This window comes from Nuphar pumila, chromosome 1 (assembly GCF_984573655.1).
Source record: "Nuphar pumila chromosome 1, dmNupPumi1.hap1.1, whole genome shotgun sequence".
Lineage (NCBI taxonomy): Eukaryota > Viridiplantae > Streptophyta > Magnoliopsida > Nymphaeales > Nymphaeaceae > Nuphar > Nuphar pumila.
In genome coordinates, this window is record NC_143249.1 from 41,600,629 (window position 1) to 41,616,467 (window position 15,839).

The 15,839-nt window shown below is 38.3% G+C and overlaps 1 protein-coding gene across 1 annotated transcript; it reads left to right on the forward strand.

The window, feature by feature from the left end:
• Nucleotides 1-8,600: 8,600 nt before the first annotated feature.
• Nucleotides 8,601-14,185, forward strand: LOC149848800 (protein SPIRAL1-like 2). Its single transcript, XM_089997541.1, has 3 exons — nucleotides 8,601-8,689; nucleotides 13,170-13,462; nucleotides 13,887-14,185. Exons 2-3 carry the CDS (start codon nucleotides 13,202-13,204, stop codon nucleotides 13,965-13,967), a joined length of 342 nt encoding a protein of 113 aa, XP_089853667.1. The 5' UTR covers nucleotides 8,601-8,689; nucleotides 13,170-13,201; the 3' UTR covers nucleotides 13,968-14,185.
• Nucleotides 14,186-15,839: the final 1,654 nt, after the last annotated feature.

Consider the following 15,839-nt stretch of genomic DNA (forward strand, 5'->3'; position numbering starts at 1 on the left):
TATATTTTACATAAAATTTATATTATAAAATAAAGATGGCTGAAGTGTTTGGCCTGCAAGCATTAAGTTTAGAGTTCAAATGCTATGGCTTACAAGTTCGAAACAATTATTTATTTTGTAAATGAGTTAGTTTGAGTTTGATTTAGTAGCTTTAGAGTTCAAATTCTATTGTTTTCAACTTTTAAAAAATATATATTTTTGTAAATGAGTTTGATCATGCTCAGCTCGGCTTTTCATGAGCTCAAGCCCGGCTCAGCTCGACACAAGAAACAAGCAAAGCTTGAACACCCTCCGTTCGGTTGGTTTACCAGCCCTACCTGGAGCCAAAGCCTTCGTCCACCCATGAAGTTCGTGGATCGGATTCACGATCTATGGATTATCCAGGCCGAAAAGTACAGGTTTCGGGTTTTGGGTGTGGATACATTGCAATCAAGTATGAATAGTAAATAGATCACGGATCTGGGTTTATTCACAACGCAGAATATCCCTAAATTTTCCACATAGCGGCTATTTTGTGGTGCGGTATCAGCTAAACAGGATCCTGCTCCGTCTCGAATTCAGAGTCTTAGACCAACCACTGATGGACTGGCTAACTGGGTCCGACTTACTGGTTCGGATCCAACTTAAAAAAAACTATCGTGAGATCCACCCCAGTTTACAGCTCATCCCTCAGAATTACAGGTGGGTCCATTGTGTCATGAAATGGGTCCCACGAATTAACTATTTTGCAGCACTATTTGTCTAATTTGCCCCTGAAATAAAGCGTACTGAGGCGAATTCTAGCGCAGAGCATTCAAGGGCTATTTCGTCATTAGAACACTCAGGGACGTTTCTGTCAATTGATATCCCAGCTGCTCCGTTGGTCACCATAAAATATTTTAATGTGACCAAAATACCCTTCATCCACACGCCTAGCACGTCCGTGTACTTGCCGACGATGACCACCATAAGACTTTGATCAAGAGGCTTTACTTTTACCAAAACCCGTTTTCTACCCTCACCTTTTAGAATTTTACGAACACATCCCCTTTCGTACGTCTCTCTAATAATCACAGGATTACCGGCTTTGATCTTCATGACTTACATCACAGGGGTGCTCTGACTCGTGTCGTGTCTCTTTATGTTATTTCTAGCGAAATTTCACCAAGAATGGTGTCTTGCGTCCTTTTGGTTGTATCCTTGTGGCACATTAAGGCTATGCGTATGGCCAAAAACAATCATTGATAATATAATATTGAAGGTTATTATAAGTTTTGTTGTTTCACGCAAGTAATGTTGGCAGCGTGACTTTCTCACTAAAATCCTTTCACATGGGCAGAGATGAGAAGAGATTTTCATACCAAAGGGAGGAAAAAACCAAGGCTGAGGGTAGACTTATCCCTCCTCTTTTTCCAGTATTTGTTTCACCCATGGTGAGAAAAACCTCAAGTTTCCTGCCTGCCTGCACTTTTCTCATGAAAATAGGGTGACAAAAACGAGTCATTGGTAATGGAAATATAAGAGTGTCAATATATTAAATAGTGTATGCTCTTGAATCTCAAAACCTCTGTAAATGGATTGGATCAGGGTCAAACCGGACCCGCCCATATAATTAATGATTCGAGTTTTGTCAGGTCATGAAAATGAAATCCCAAACCCGGACACAGATAATTCTAATTTTTTTTTTTATTAAAATACATATAAAATATTTGGTTTAGGTTGAGTACCAAGCAAAAAACATGGTCGGGTCGGGTACCTGGCAAAATCATGACCCAAACTCAACGGGCTTCTTGCATGCTCATACCCTCCCCTACCCAGTTTGCCAAGCAGAAACAGAACGCATTGAGGGCTCGGCCCTCCCCTACCCAGTAAGCATAGGGCGGTGGGAAGAAACCCAGTCCTCCCACTATGCCCACTGGTCAAAGAAAAGACACAGGCAGGGGGCTCTGCCCCACCCAGCTTGACATGAAAGAACAATGACAGGGGGCTCTGCTCCCTTGTCGATCGAACCAAAGAGGGAGGCAGGGGAGAAGTCCCCCTGCCGACAAGCGGCGATGACAGGGGGCTCTGCCCCCTGTCGGTCGGCTAAACACGGAGAAGGTGAGGGTGCAGAGAGGGCTCGACCCCCTCCCCTGTCGCATCTGTGAGCAGGGAGGGGCTCGACCCTCCCTCCCCTGCTGACAGGAGAGCAGGGAGGTGGCTCGGCCCCCTCCCCTGCCAATATAGGGAGCAGGGAGGGGCTCGGCCCCTCCCCTGCTAAGAGTGGGCACAGGGAGGGGGTTAGACCCCTCCCGTGACCCCACGGGGAGTAAGGAGCAGGGAGGGGGGCTCGGTCCCTCCCTTACCAAACACGGCGCAGGGAGGGGCTCGGCCCCTCCCTCGATGAAAAGAGTCGCAGGGAGGGGGCTTTGCCCCTCCCCTGTGATTTAGGGCAGCAGGGAGGCGGCTCGAACCCCTCCCTGCACAATGGAAAGATGAGGGAGAAAGAGAGGGGATCGGGGAAGAGACGAAAGAGCAAAGAGGGGAAAGGGGCGTACCTGGGGGTCGCCGACGATGACGGCACGATGTTCGGGGAAGACCGGACGCGATGGTGACTCAGGCTTGCTCCTGAAAGTTATCGTCGTCGGTGGCGTCGGAGGGAATGAAGGCAATCCACGGTGGCATCGGAAGGGGTCTCCGGCGAGCAGAGGGAGAATGAGATGGCCCGAGAGATGGGAGTCGGGGGAGTCGAGGGGGAGAGAGTGCAGAAGAGAGACAGCGAGGGGGGTTTCGTATTTGAAACCCCCCTGCCTTGTTGTCTAAAGAAGGCCCGAGGGAGGCGATGAGGTTGTGCCCGATCGCCTCACCTTTTGGATCTAGGTCGGGTCCAAATCTGGATCCGACCCAGGTCAAACAAATTTTTTTTCCGACTTTTACACAAACCTACGGAGTTTTAAGTTGTCAGGACAATGATCATAAGTACGGCAGGCAGAGCGAGCACGGATAGGCCTCTGATCCTAGAGGTTGTGTCTTTGTGTAAATATAAAAGAATTAAGTCATTTACCATTTAGTATTTGCACCCAAAAGTGAAACTGAAAAAATCCAATAATCAAGTCCACAAAGGCTCCTTTGATCTGGTTGGGGTGACTTAAGAACACATTAAATTGGCAGGACGTCCTAAGTTCAAAACCCATAGGGGTTGTCCCTTGCTGCAAGAACAAAACTAGGTGTGATCCACCCATTGAGCAGGGGACCTTAAGGGTTTTTCCCCCAACCAAAAACAACTCCAACAATCAAGTGCTTTTACTCTTCCAATCTCATAAACTCTCTCCAATTTTCAGCTCCCAAACATCGATTTAACATCCTAACAATTGCAATGGGATAAATGACCAAACCAAAGTTTGAAATTTTACTCGATGAAAACATTGAAATCATATCTTTATTTCTTGAAAATCTAAGACCCATTTTTATGATTATGAGATTATGTCAAAGATACATGAAACTATGCACTTCGGATCTTAAATTAGACTATGTTGGGTAACTGGTACTTGGGATGGGAGTTTATGCATTTGGTAAAACTTAGCCAAACTACCTTGGTGGTGGCTATTTGGAAGAATGATGTTAAGAACATAACTTTGGTAAATGCATAAACTTCAGGTTCCCAAACCGACCTTAGATCCTTGGACATAATAACTGGGAACTCTTAGGAATGCAAATGGGTCGGATCATAGTATCATACCCATCATGATGCACTCAAACCTAAGGATGCAAATAGGTCGAATCTAGGATGGGGGTTTGCAAGTTTTAGTTGTTCAGGGTTCGATTATGATCAGAATTCCCATGTAATTAGTTGTTCTGGATCTAAACCATTTGCATCCCTACCCTAACCTGTCAAAATGACAAGCAATCATATCTGGTTCAGGTTTGAGTTAAATGCAAGCTAAAACCTAACTTGTATTAAAGATTTTCTTTTTAATGACGAAGAACCATCCCCAAGAGCCGGATCACTTAATAGGCTTGATCCCCTACAAGGTAAACCCCAGTCGGAGTCACTGATGCCGAAGTATAACACCCTAATTTTTATAACCCCAAAATAGTGAAAAAAAATTAAATGCTTTTAAAAATCTTTAACAAATAGCAGCGAAAAAATTCAGAGGGTCTAAAATTGGTATGCTACTTCTCTTATTCATGCATAACTATACAATTGTGAGAACTTAAAATAAATAGATCTTGTCATATATAAAATGAATCAATGTCTACAATCATGCAAAATATTAATTAAATTGTTCATTGCCATAAAAATCAAATAATAAATCAGAGTCTGAAAATCTTGTAAATGTGAAGGAAAGGTAGACTCAATTATCATCGCAACCTCCCGCTTTCATATATAAGTTATTCTTCATTACCTGAAAAATATTAAATCATATAAGGTCAGACAAAACATGTCTCAGTAGAGTTAAATATGCTAAGCTTGTAAGACAAATTCAAAGCAAAAATTTCAATAGAAATTTCATAGTTTAGCATTTGGAATTAACTGAAATAATTACACAACTAATCTTTCATGTTCAAAATTTAGAAATTTAACAAGAGAGCATCAATTCATATATTCAAGAAATAAAATGCATGAGCAGTTAATATGCATGACTTACCATATGCAGAAGCCCTTCAATGCGTGTATATATTCTTATCTTTAATTATATTTTCTTTCTTAAATGATGTATGTAATGCCTAACTAATGCACATACATCTTAAGTTATTACTTTTTAGCTCTGCTGATACGACAGAGGCTTATATTCCCAGATTAGAATCGTAGCTCAGGACGTGTTTTACATACAGGAGTGGCTTTAGCCTGACCAGGTCCATTCATCATGACGGGGTGAGGGACGTTAATATAAGAGAGATTCCCAACTCATTTCAACCTGATGCATCAGTTTTTCACATGAGTACCTTATACCTTCTACACTGCAGTCTAATGTAGAGGTTTTCCTATAAAATCGTGGCAAGGGAAGAGCAACCGTCCGTGCTCGAATCATACTTATCCCATGGAGTTTTGTACCACATGTCACTCTCTTAGTAAGTATCTTGAGTTTTAATATCACATGATTACTTGATTACATACATATTTTTCATGCAACATTAAAACTTGAGCCACTTTATGGGCAATAGATGCATTCTTATAAAGCAATATAAAATTTACTTAATCATACTTGTAACATAAACTTGAGCATATGCGTAAATGAAAATCTTATTCATTTTCATACTTCATCTAACACATATGCATGTACATGGCCAATGCAATAAAGAATATGAATATAAGCATCCATCTTAGTAAAACATTCATAGTATCATCATAACATGAGCATACTTGCAGCCAACATATTTTCAGAATTTAAAACATAAACTTGCATTCATTGGACCCTTTCATTATTGATATTAATGTGTAGGATTTATTAACTATTCAGGTCATAGGCATATTCATATAAACTTTTGCATAGGATCAGACCTGCATACTTATTCACATATTACATGTTATTTGAAACGAAGAAATTTATACAAAAATATGTGAACTATGCATAGGTCGACCTTTGGTCCAAAGATCGGTCTTGATTTATGAAAACAATAACTCTGCCAGATTGTTACAGAGCTCATAAAAAATTTTATGTTTAGTAAATAGAGATGATACAGTATGTAGAAAATTTTGTTAGCTTTTTGTAGCCTCAAACTGTTTGCAAAAATTCCTTTGTATGAGGGAGTTATGAACGTTTTACTAAAGACATACCATATTTTGTTCTGATTATCACAAAGCTGATCTCAGTTCATGAACAGAGCCCAAAATTTCACAGTAGATGCAAAATTTTGTTAGCTTTCCAACACAATAAATCATTCATCAAAACTCTGTCGGACAAGGGAGATACAAATATTTTACTGGGCGGAGGTCTGGCCAAAAACTTGAAATTCTGGATATAAGCATTCTGGTTAGACCAAACCGAGTCACCTGAATCTGTACACCCATGATTTTTCTTGCATATTTTAGATTAAAAGCCACAATAAATTATATAGTTACATCTGATATATTTTATCTGAGATAAATCATATTTTTTCTCAGCCTTTTGGCCAGAAAAATATGCTCGATACGCATATGCTTTATTTTCTCAAGAATTAATTCAGAAGAATACACAATAAATTAACTAAAATATGCAATATTCATGAAATACAATTCAAAAAAATCCACAAAATTCATAGAATATTTAACAAATCATAATCTATCAAAAACCATCAAATCTTGCATGAATCTAACCATAAAATCCACTTTCTTTCTAAATTTACCAATTTCTTTTCTAAAAAACTCGATATTGCCAAAATCGTAATATCTCAAGATTTTGACCATAGAAATTTACAAAAATTTTACAAAACGTCTACAACAACATACCCTACCAATATAAATCAATACTTGCAAGAAAATCATAGCATAATTTAAGTATTTATAAATTTTACAGTTTTCTTTTTTGAGAAATTGGTTTTTATGAATAACCCGATTTCAAAGATGGTTTTCTTTTGGGAAAAATAGTCTTTTTCCATGAATCTTTAGATTTGAGTTAAACATATGGTTAGGAGGGTCTGATAATGATCTAAACTCATGAAAAGTCATTAAAATTCATGCCAAGAACTTCGTTCTTGCAAGAAAAGCATAAATCACCTATAACTTATCGCAAAAACATTTTTCGAAGATTCTGGCTGGTCTTTTTGCACGATCCGAACGATATGTACCTTCTACTAGCTTGAAAAGGATTTAATACACTCCCTGAAATCAGGTGGAGGTCTCTCATGAATCCAAGAAGGAGAAGGAAAGGTTCTAAGTGATGTGAACAAGAGAGTAGAGAAAAGAAAAAACTAACTTTATTAATCTTTTTCATGAGGGCCTCTATTTATAGATTGACTTAGACAAGAGTATCATCTCTAATATAAGAAGTTAAAATTTATTAATTTATTTTATTAATAAAATAAAATAATAAATTATAAGACCTAATTCAATAAATTTTTAAATTATTTAAGCTATAAAAGAAAAGTAGAAACTTTTTACCTTATCTTGGACTCTAGTGATAAGGTAACATTAAGGAAGGCCTAGAGACTCAAAGACTCATCAGAATTGAATGTTTAAATAGTCGATTTGATAGCCCTTAAAACGTAGATCATTGTGGTGGTCTTAAATTTAATCGTATGCATACGGATTGGCAAGAAAATTTAATCAATATCAAAAAATGTTAATTTTTGACCTATAATTAAGCATGAACTTCGGTCACTAAAAATGCTCAAATCATCAATTTGGGCATGTAAATAGTTGATTTCGATGCCCTCAAAATGAGAAACGTTAAGGTCAACTCCGATTTAATAGACGAGCCATTGATTGACCAAAATTTTTATCAAAACAATAATACCATATTTTTTTTAAGCGTCTAACTCTATGAGTTAAATTCAATGATATATGATTTAAGATATCTTGAGTTATATCCTATATAATCTATCTTTTAATTGATCTAAATGTTATGGATTATATTCAACTTAATCAGATTTGATTTAAATATCATTAGTTAAATCCATGGGATAATTTATATTTTTAAGCTTCTTTCTTGTAAAAATTATTATTTATTTATTAAAAATATCCTAAAGAATCACATGTATGACTTTTGAACTAAATTTAAAATTATAGATTTAATTTTAATAAAAATATAATTTATTATATTTTTTCAACCTTAACTTTAATACTCAATTAAGTCTTAATTCATATTTGAATCAAACTCAAATCTAATTATAACATTTTAGACATATTCATTAAATTTGAATTCAAATCCAAAATTCATAATCTAAAAATATACAAATCATTTACTTTCTTGTTTAGTCTATATATTTTAGTTTTTTCAATTATTCGTGAAATAATCTTCATAACTTGAGATAAAAGTTCATAATTAATCAAAATCAAGAATTTCAAGAAAATCAAGAATTCACAATTATAGTCATAAATACACCAATAATTCATCATTTATTTACTTTAATTATCAAGAAAAATCTCAAATTTTAAGTCAGTTATATTGGATCAGACACTCTGGCAAAATTCATAGAAAGGGTCCATTCCTTTGACTCAATCCTACCCATCCAACCAAAGCATCTGGATGGCTAAGATTAGTTTGCATCTACATGAAAATGTGGACCAATCCTAGCCATTGATTGGATGGCTAGATTAAACGATGAAACCCATCCCATGTCAAAGGACTGCACCCTCCCTCCAAAATTCATTTCTCAAACCCGGATTGACATGTTAATCGGGTCGGGTGTACTGGGATCAACACTGCTACTCCCATACTCGGGTTTCTGTGAACGGGTCGGGTCAGATACCCGATATGAACGAGACCCACTCTTGAGTTACCGTTACCACTTCAGGAGTTAATTGACAGGTTAAGAATAATAACGTTTACGGGATTTGCAGAGGGGAGGATATTTTCGTCATTATCTTATTAAGAGGGGAACTTTACGTAAATTCGGTCGCCGCCCCCACATACCCCTTCCTTTTCAGCTGTTTTATCATTTTGTTCTCGTCCGTTCCCTCCGATCCCTGATATAAATATCAGTGTCACCCCTGGTCCTCCCTACTCTTCCTTCTCACTCCCTCTCTTCTTCTTTTTCTTCTTCTTCATTCTCTGTCTCTTCCTTCACGCTGCCCTAGAAGAAGCCTGAGGTACAGATCTCTCTCTCTCTCATCAATTCTTAGGTTTCGTTATTTTGGACCTCCTTTTCGGATATATGAAACTCTGATCTTTCGGGTAATGATGGTTAGAATTTGCGTTATACTTGACGCATGCTATTATTCGAGAGTTTTTAGCGCCAATACCTTCTAGAAGAAGAGGTTAGGATTTGGATCTGCGGTTTCGTTCACGGATGCGTTTGGTTTGTTATGCATTGCCAAGGATTTGAGGTTGTTGTGTTGCTTGTGGATGGTTTTGAGGCTTCCTGTGCGGATCAGGATGCGGGAGTCTGATTTTTTTATTTTATTTTGCCAAGTTTTGTTGATTTTTTTGCTTTGATTGTGATGCTGTTGATGATCCAATTTGAATAGTTTGGATTTTTGGTTTATTTCGAAGGGATCTGGATCTAGGATTTCTCAAGGAGCTTTTTTTTTTTTGCTTGAAAATATGAAATGTTTGATATTTCTTGTATTTTTTTCTGCTAATTGTGTCATTGATTGATTTTGTTGGGGAAAAAGTAGAACGAGGAACGATTGTTTTGAAACTTCAACTTCATCGCGTCCATGTATTGGACATCATTTTGGAAGATCTTCAGATCTTTCTGCTTCTGCTTGAAACAGTAATCTCTTCGTCTGATTCAGAGAAACGCTAATTTAATTTTACATTTGTGAGCTTGTATAATAGGTTGTAGTTTATGGTGATCAATCGATCTCGTCCAACGTAAAATCGCTTGATGCATCAGCCTCCGATCTTCTTGAAATTTTCGATACTAAAGAACCATCCGGTGCCCCATATCTTGGGCTCTTATAGGAGATCTCTGTTTCATAGCATTAGCTTGCAGTTAAATTTTTCCTACCTTCAGTTGTCATATTGTTTCTGGAATCCATCCATCAGACATTTTCAGGTTTATGTGGGAATTTCGTGAAAAGGGAAAAAATTGTTGGACAGCTGGAAAGTATTCAAGTGTTTTGATGTGCTGGTGTGTGTTTTCTGGCTTGTTTTTTAGTAGTAGTTCTTTCTTGTAAAAGTTGTCCTCTAGCATACGTTTTGCATGCGCTTTTTTTTTGTCATGTTTTACCGGGCATTTGGCACCGTGTAATAAACCTGTTGATGAGAAAACTATTAGATTTTTATTTGTATGCAAATTTGCTTTGTATCCTTTCATTGCAAAATGCTGAGTTAGACCTGCTATGGAGGAATAGTACATTGGCTTGGAGAATGGAATCCATGTACACAAAACAGCATCATAGCCCAATCAAGTGTTAGTTCAGTTTAAAGTTTTAAACTTTCTTCTACAGACACTTGACAGTTGTCTTTGAGCGGTATTTATTTCTGCAGTAATACCCATTTGTATTTGATATCCTTATCCAATTTAGATTGAAGAGAGTTCTCCACTTTGGATCACAACCAATGACCACAGCTACCTCTGCAGTAATGCCCATTTGTATTTGATGTCCTTGTTATCCAATTTAGATTAAAGGGAGTACTTCACTTTGGATCACAACCTATGACCACAACTTCCTCTGCAGTAATGCCATTTGTATTTGATGTCCTTGGTAACCAATCTAGATTAAAGGAAATTCTCCATTATGGATCACAACCTATCGCCACAACTATGCCTGCAGACTGCAGCCTGTTCTTTTTTTTTTAATGCCCATTTGTAGTTGATATCCTTGTTTTCATCTTTCTCTCTCATGAGACTGCAGGATTTAATAAAGAAAACAAAAAAAATTCCCTGCAATTTGAGTTTTTTTTGTGTTTCACTAGAAGTTACAAGCTTACTACTTTGTTCTGACATTTCTTTTGCATCATATGTGGTAGTTTTAGTTTATAATTTTATTTCACCACTTGGTAGTTGTTGAATTTGATTCAAGCTTCTGATTACTTGAGTCTGGGACTCTGGCTCATTTATCTGAACAGTACCTATTCTTCTATTTCTGTTATTATCTTGGGGTTTAATATACATTTGTAGGATAAAAATATAATCTGACTCATTGAGGCAACATTTTTTCAGTCTTTTCAAGGGTTGTATCTTGTACATACATTCAGTCTGTAAGTTATTGGATTGTCTTGAAAAAGTAAATTTCTATAGTTGTTGCTTCTTTTTTACAATGTGGCTGTTGTTGATTAAAAGCATGATGCAGCCTTGATGTTGATTTGGGCTTGTGATTATGTGTTGATGTTCATAGAATTAGCTCTCTTCTTCTGGGAGGAGCCATTCATTAATTTCAACTATATATTAAAGCAATGGTGAAGTTTCAGTATTAGTAGATCAGCTATTTCATGATTGACAAGCACTTAAACATTGAGGCTATTTAGGAGCTTGTTCTTGAGGTAGGAATTGTATAATTGGGGTGGAGTTCGGTCAGACTACTCTGGCAGTGTTTTTTTCTGTGTAGTATCACACAAAATAGATCACTGAAATGATACTAGTCTTTTTACAGTCTACCATCTGCAAAAAAGCACTTAGATATTTGCCTAAATTCGTTTGCTTGGCTAACATAAACAAAAGTGAAAATTCGTCAACCAATCAAACCTTTTGATAAACTTGGACTTGAGTCATTGCAACCTTTGTAAGCCCAAACCTTGTGTCAACTATAGGCTTTTCTTTTTTTCCCCCAATTTACTGATGCATATCAGCATCCCAAAAGTACATCCATATTTGGGGTGTTCTACCCCCTAGGGCCACTATGTCCTCTCAAATGTCTTCACAGAGAAATGATCTGATGGCTCCCCCTGTGGGGTGGGGTGTGGGAAGGGTGGATGTGCATGTGTGTGTGACTGTGTGTGTGTGTGTGTGTGTGTGTGCAAGTGCGCATAACATGTACGCATATGGAGAGAGGTGCTCCCTATTTCTTGATTGATTGATTGATCAGGAGATGATTGGACAAATCCATATCAGAAAGCCATAGTAATATCGGCTATGGATGGAAACCTAAAGAACAGGCCGTCCTTGCATCCATGTGTAATATGATATGCAAATGGAGAATTGTTTATTTAAGTCATACTATGTCGAAAATGGCAATTATAGGATTAGTCAATTAGAAAATGATCAGGCTTAGCCATGACCCCTTGCCATTTCCATATTTTATGGTCACTGGCTGCAGATCTTTACTGTTCTATACTATGCTATTTCTGCACTTCACTTCCTCTTGTATTGGTGATTTTGCTCCATCACATGGCATCAGTTATTAGGTGGTAGATTCACAGCTACTGGACGATGTACCAACCATTTTTTGCATAAATGATTGGTGTTTGCCTTCATGTAGTTCTCATCACATTGTCCAGGAGAAATGGGGCATTGACATTCTTTCTGTCAATCTTTACCTGCTCACAAAGGCATTACTACTAGAGAAGCTTTCACAAGAGGGGCCTGCTTGGTTCCAGACAAAGATTTGGTTAGGATATCTGATTTTCTAAGCAAGCTCTTAGGCCCCATTGATGTGAGGGCACGAAATCTAGTACCATAATTGCTAATGGGTTCTGTCTGGAATGTTGACATAGTGTTCTATTGTTGGTCGGTATCTTAGTTTATCTATGATTGAAAATTAAGACCTTTGTCTTTATTCTATTCTATTTATAGAATTGGGTATGCCTTTTTTCAGATATATTTTGGTAAAAAAATTCCTTGAATCTCTAGCGTTGTTTTGTTGTTTCTGCCCTGCTTCTCAAACCTATTTCTGGATTTCTTTCTATTGTGAAATATCAGTGTTTGCTATCTTCAGTCACAGGTACATAGTATTGCTGCTGGTGCTTTGCCTTCATTGATTGATCTTTTTCTGCATCTCAAGTATAATGTTAGGAAGGCACTTCTATCTGCAGGATATTGGTGTTCAGAAAGCAAGTCTAGATAAGAAACTTGGGATTGGGTAGGATTTGATTCAGGCTGCTCCTGTAATTGATAAGAGGCGGCATGTGGTTGCATTCTTCACTGTGATCGATTGTATGCCTTTTTGGCACTAACTTCAGCAACAGTCATTTTATCCAAGCCCTATGTTATGATCGCAAACAGACATTTTTCACTGCATTGCTATTGTTGCTTTTGTTAATTGTTTGCTGATTTAAGTTTTAAATTATGTACATTTGAGTTAGTGATGACATACTTTATTTTGTGCTTGGATTATTATCAATGTCAGAGCTCAGAAGTGTGCCGAGCGTAAATTGGTTGCTCTAGTCATATTTTAAATGTAGTAACTGTTTATGGTGAATGTCATGGTGTACAATTTTATCACACTGTCCAATTTATTCCTAGTGTGATTATGTATTAGTTGGGTCATAGTTCTCACTTCTAGTGAATATCATCATATTAAACTGTGTTATGGATTCTGATTTATTTGCAATTAATCATGGTCGAGATCAACTTGACCGTTGTCTTTCGGACGATATTGCTTTTGTTTCACTTCTGGCATTATTTTTGTGCATTATGTTCTCTGCGTCAATTTGTGGCTGACAGCATTGAGGGAATCTTTGCAGGTCCAGAGTGGGCTCATAGAAAGCTAGAGAAGATGGGCCGTGGAGTCAGCAGTGGGGGCGGACAGAGTTCGCTCGGTTACCTGTTTGGAACTGGTGAATCCCCCAAGCCTGCCACCAATCATACTCAACCTGTGCAAAATCGTAGCTTGGATGCAAGCAATGGACCCACCCCAAAACCAACTGCTTCTGTTCCGCAGTTGGACACTAAGAATCAGATTGCAGCTGGAATCCATTCAAATCATTCCAGCAACTATTACCGAGCAGACGGCCAGAACACAGGAAACTTCATAACGGTTTGTTGCGCTGCCCAAACTTTTATACGAAGAGTGAAATTTTCTTCTATAGAAAGAAGAGTGAAATTTCTTTCAGTGTTTCTTGATCTCATCCAAGAATTCAATTGCCACGGCTTCTGTGGGGAATCAAGTATCCCTGAGTCCTTCCTCCTTGGCTAATCACTCTGAAATGCTATTTCATTCATTCTATCAACGCAGCAAGCCTGTGATGTAATGTCAAATTTTGTTCTTGCATGTGTTCGCCAAATCCAATTGAAGATTTGGATGCCCTTTGGTGCACCACACGTGCCTACCTGGTTTATTTCAGTGGAGCCCGTTGTGGTCAATGCCAACTATCTTTAATCTCCCCTCTTAATCTTTGTTTCCATCTCTTTGATTGTTGTTTGATTATGAGACTATCTAATTTGCAATTTGATCAATCCAGGACCGGCCTTCGACAAAGGTGCACTCGGCTCCAGGTGGTGGGTCCTCTCTCGGGTACCTTTTCGGTGGCAGCAGCAACTAAGACATGCCTGGGTTAACGTCATGTTGGAGTTGGTTACTTTTCAGTTTAAATTTGGTTTTACTCGTGGGTCTGTTTAATCATGTAATATAAAAGCAACAATGAACTGCATTTGTTTTTGGGTTTGTTGTTAGAGAGCTCCCTGATAGTGTTATTGTAAGAGTTGTTTCCATCTGATGCAAATTTAATGCAGATATTGAAACATCGTCTTTTTATTTGCATATTATGTCAATGTTTGGAAAATCTTCATGCTTGAGCCCTAATCTTTGAAAACATCCTGCAGCTGCTGGACAACTGTTTGGCTGTGATGGTTTCTGCCTCCAAAGGTTTTTTCTTTTCTTTATCCCGCCGAGCTTCCAGTTTTCTGAAAACTCAAGATCCTGGCTTTGGTGATCTCAATATCTAAAACCCTGTTTTTCAGGCGACTTGAGATCCCTCGTTTGAATGACTCGGTCTTGCTGGAGATCTATTTCCATATCTGAGTGATTCAAACATCACCTGAGATATTTTTGGTTGGTGTAAAGTACTAGAAGCTAGTAGACCCAAGGGGTTTGGCGTAGTGGGATGGGGGCCTGGACCGTTTGATGGGCAGTCTAGGTTCAAATCCCATGGGGTGTCGCCCCCCTGCGTGGCGACTCGACAGAGACCGTTATTACAGCAGGCTAGGTCTCTGTGCCTGGGATGGTTTCTTCGAGTAAAAAAAAAGTACCAGAAGCTAGAGAGTCTACCGCTAGGCTTGGCATCAAACACACGCTTAATGTCTGGAAGATGAAAATGAGGTCAAAATTAATCTCGTATCAGTCTAGGGATCATATCAGCAAGGTTCACTTTTTTTCTGGGACAAGACTGAAAAAAAAGCGTGGCTTATTGTAGAAGATTTTGCGCAATATTCTCTAAAATAAAGAATAAGATTACAATAAAAAGTTTAAATTCTCAAAAATTAAAAAGACTGATTTGCAAATCAATTCTGCATTGTCTTCCCAAGTCTTTTTGTTTGATGTGAAATTTTGAAGATTCTATTATAAAAAAGAAAATGGGAACGCGATTAATTCGGGAAAAGGATGCTTGAATCAAGCTGCTTTTTAGGCAGCTTGATCACCATCCAAATTTTACTAGTAATCAGCTGCTTGGAAACATAAATATGCACTGGAGAATTAGTTGAATTGGAGGGCTTGCTTGCGTGCTGCTCCTATGGCTTCTATACCAGCCATGAGGCAAACCCACCTTGGACCTACTTATCCAGAAAAGTACCTCAAGTTGGGAATTCTGTGTTTTCCCGACACGCCAATTTATCCCAACTTTTGTGGATAAGCTGGCATTTCCAAAGACCCCCAAGAACCAAAAGAAACTATTCGGCTTTGAGGGCTGTTTCGGATAGACGACAAAGTTTGTCAAGAAACAGAGGGTTTTGGTGATTATGGTGGAGCCATGGCACCTTCATTGAGGGGATCGCAGCTTCAAATCCCATACCTTGCAAGAGCATTCCTGGTGAAAGAGATGGGAATTGCTGATTTTCCTGAGTTTGATTACCTAGCATTCTCTCACCAATGCTTTTTAGGCTCGTTTTTGGGAGCCTTAAATTGGAGGTCTCTTGCGGTTTTCCAAAGAGCCTCTCCTATTTGGGAGCAGTGCATTGCAGTTTCCCTAATTCCCTCTATTGTTTGGAAGCAATGTGTTCCGGTTACACCAACACCCTCTGTTGTTTGATAGCAGTGATCTGGCCAAAACACTGCATTGGAGTTGGAGTTGGCAACTCTAACACAACATTTCAACTCTAGGAGCATGTGTTCTGACAACTCACATCTGCCATGCCACATTTTGGCAACACAATGAGGCTCCCTAACAAAGTCTTAATTTTTCTGATTACTGTCAACT

What these genes read in the sequence shown, in the direction of transcription:
- LOC149848800 (XM_089997541.1), top strand. Translation starts at nt 13,202, where the DNA reads ATGGGCCGTGGAGTCAGCAGTGGGGGCGGACAGAGTTCGCTCGGTTAC. An exon ending in ACACAGGAAACTTCATAACG is followed by an intron (nt 13,463 to 13,886) that starts GTTTGTTGCGCT and finishes TGATCAATCCAG; the next exon opens with GACCGGCCTTCGACAAAGGT.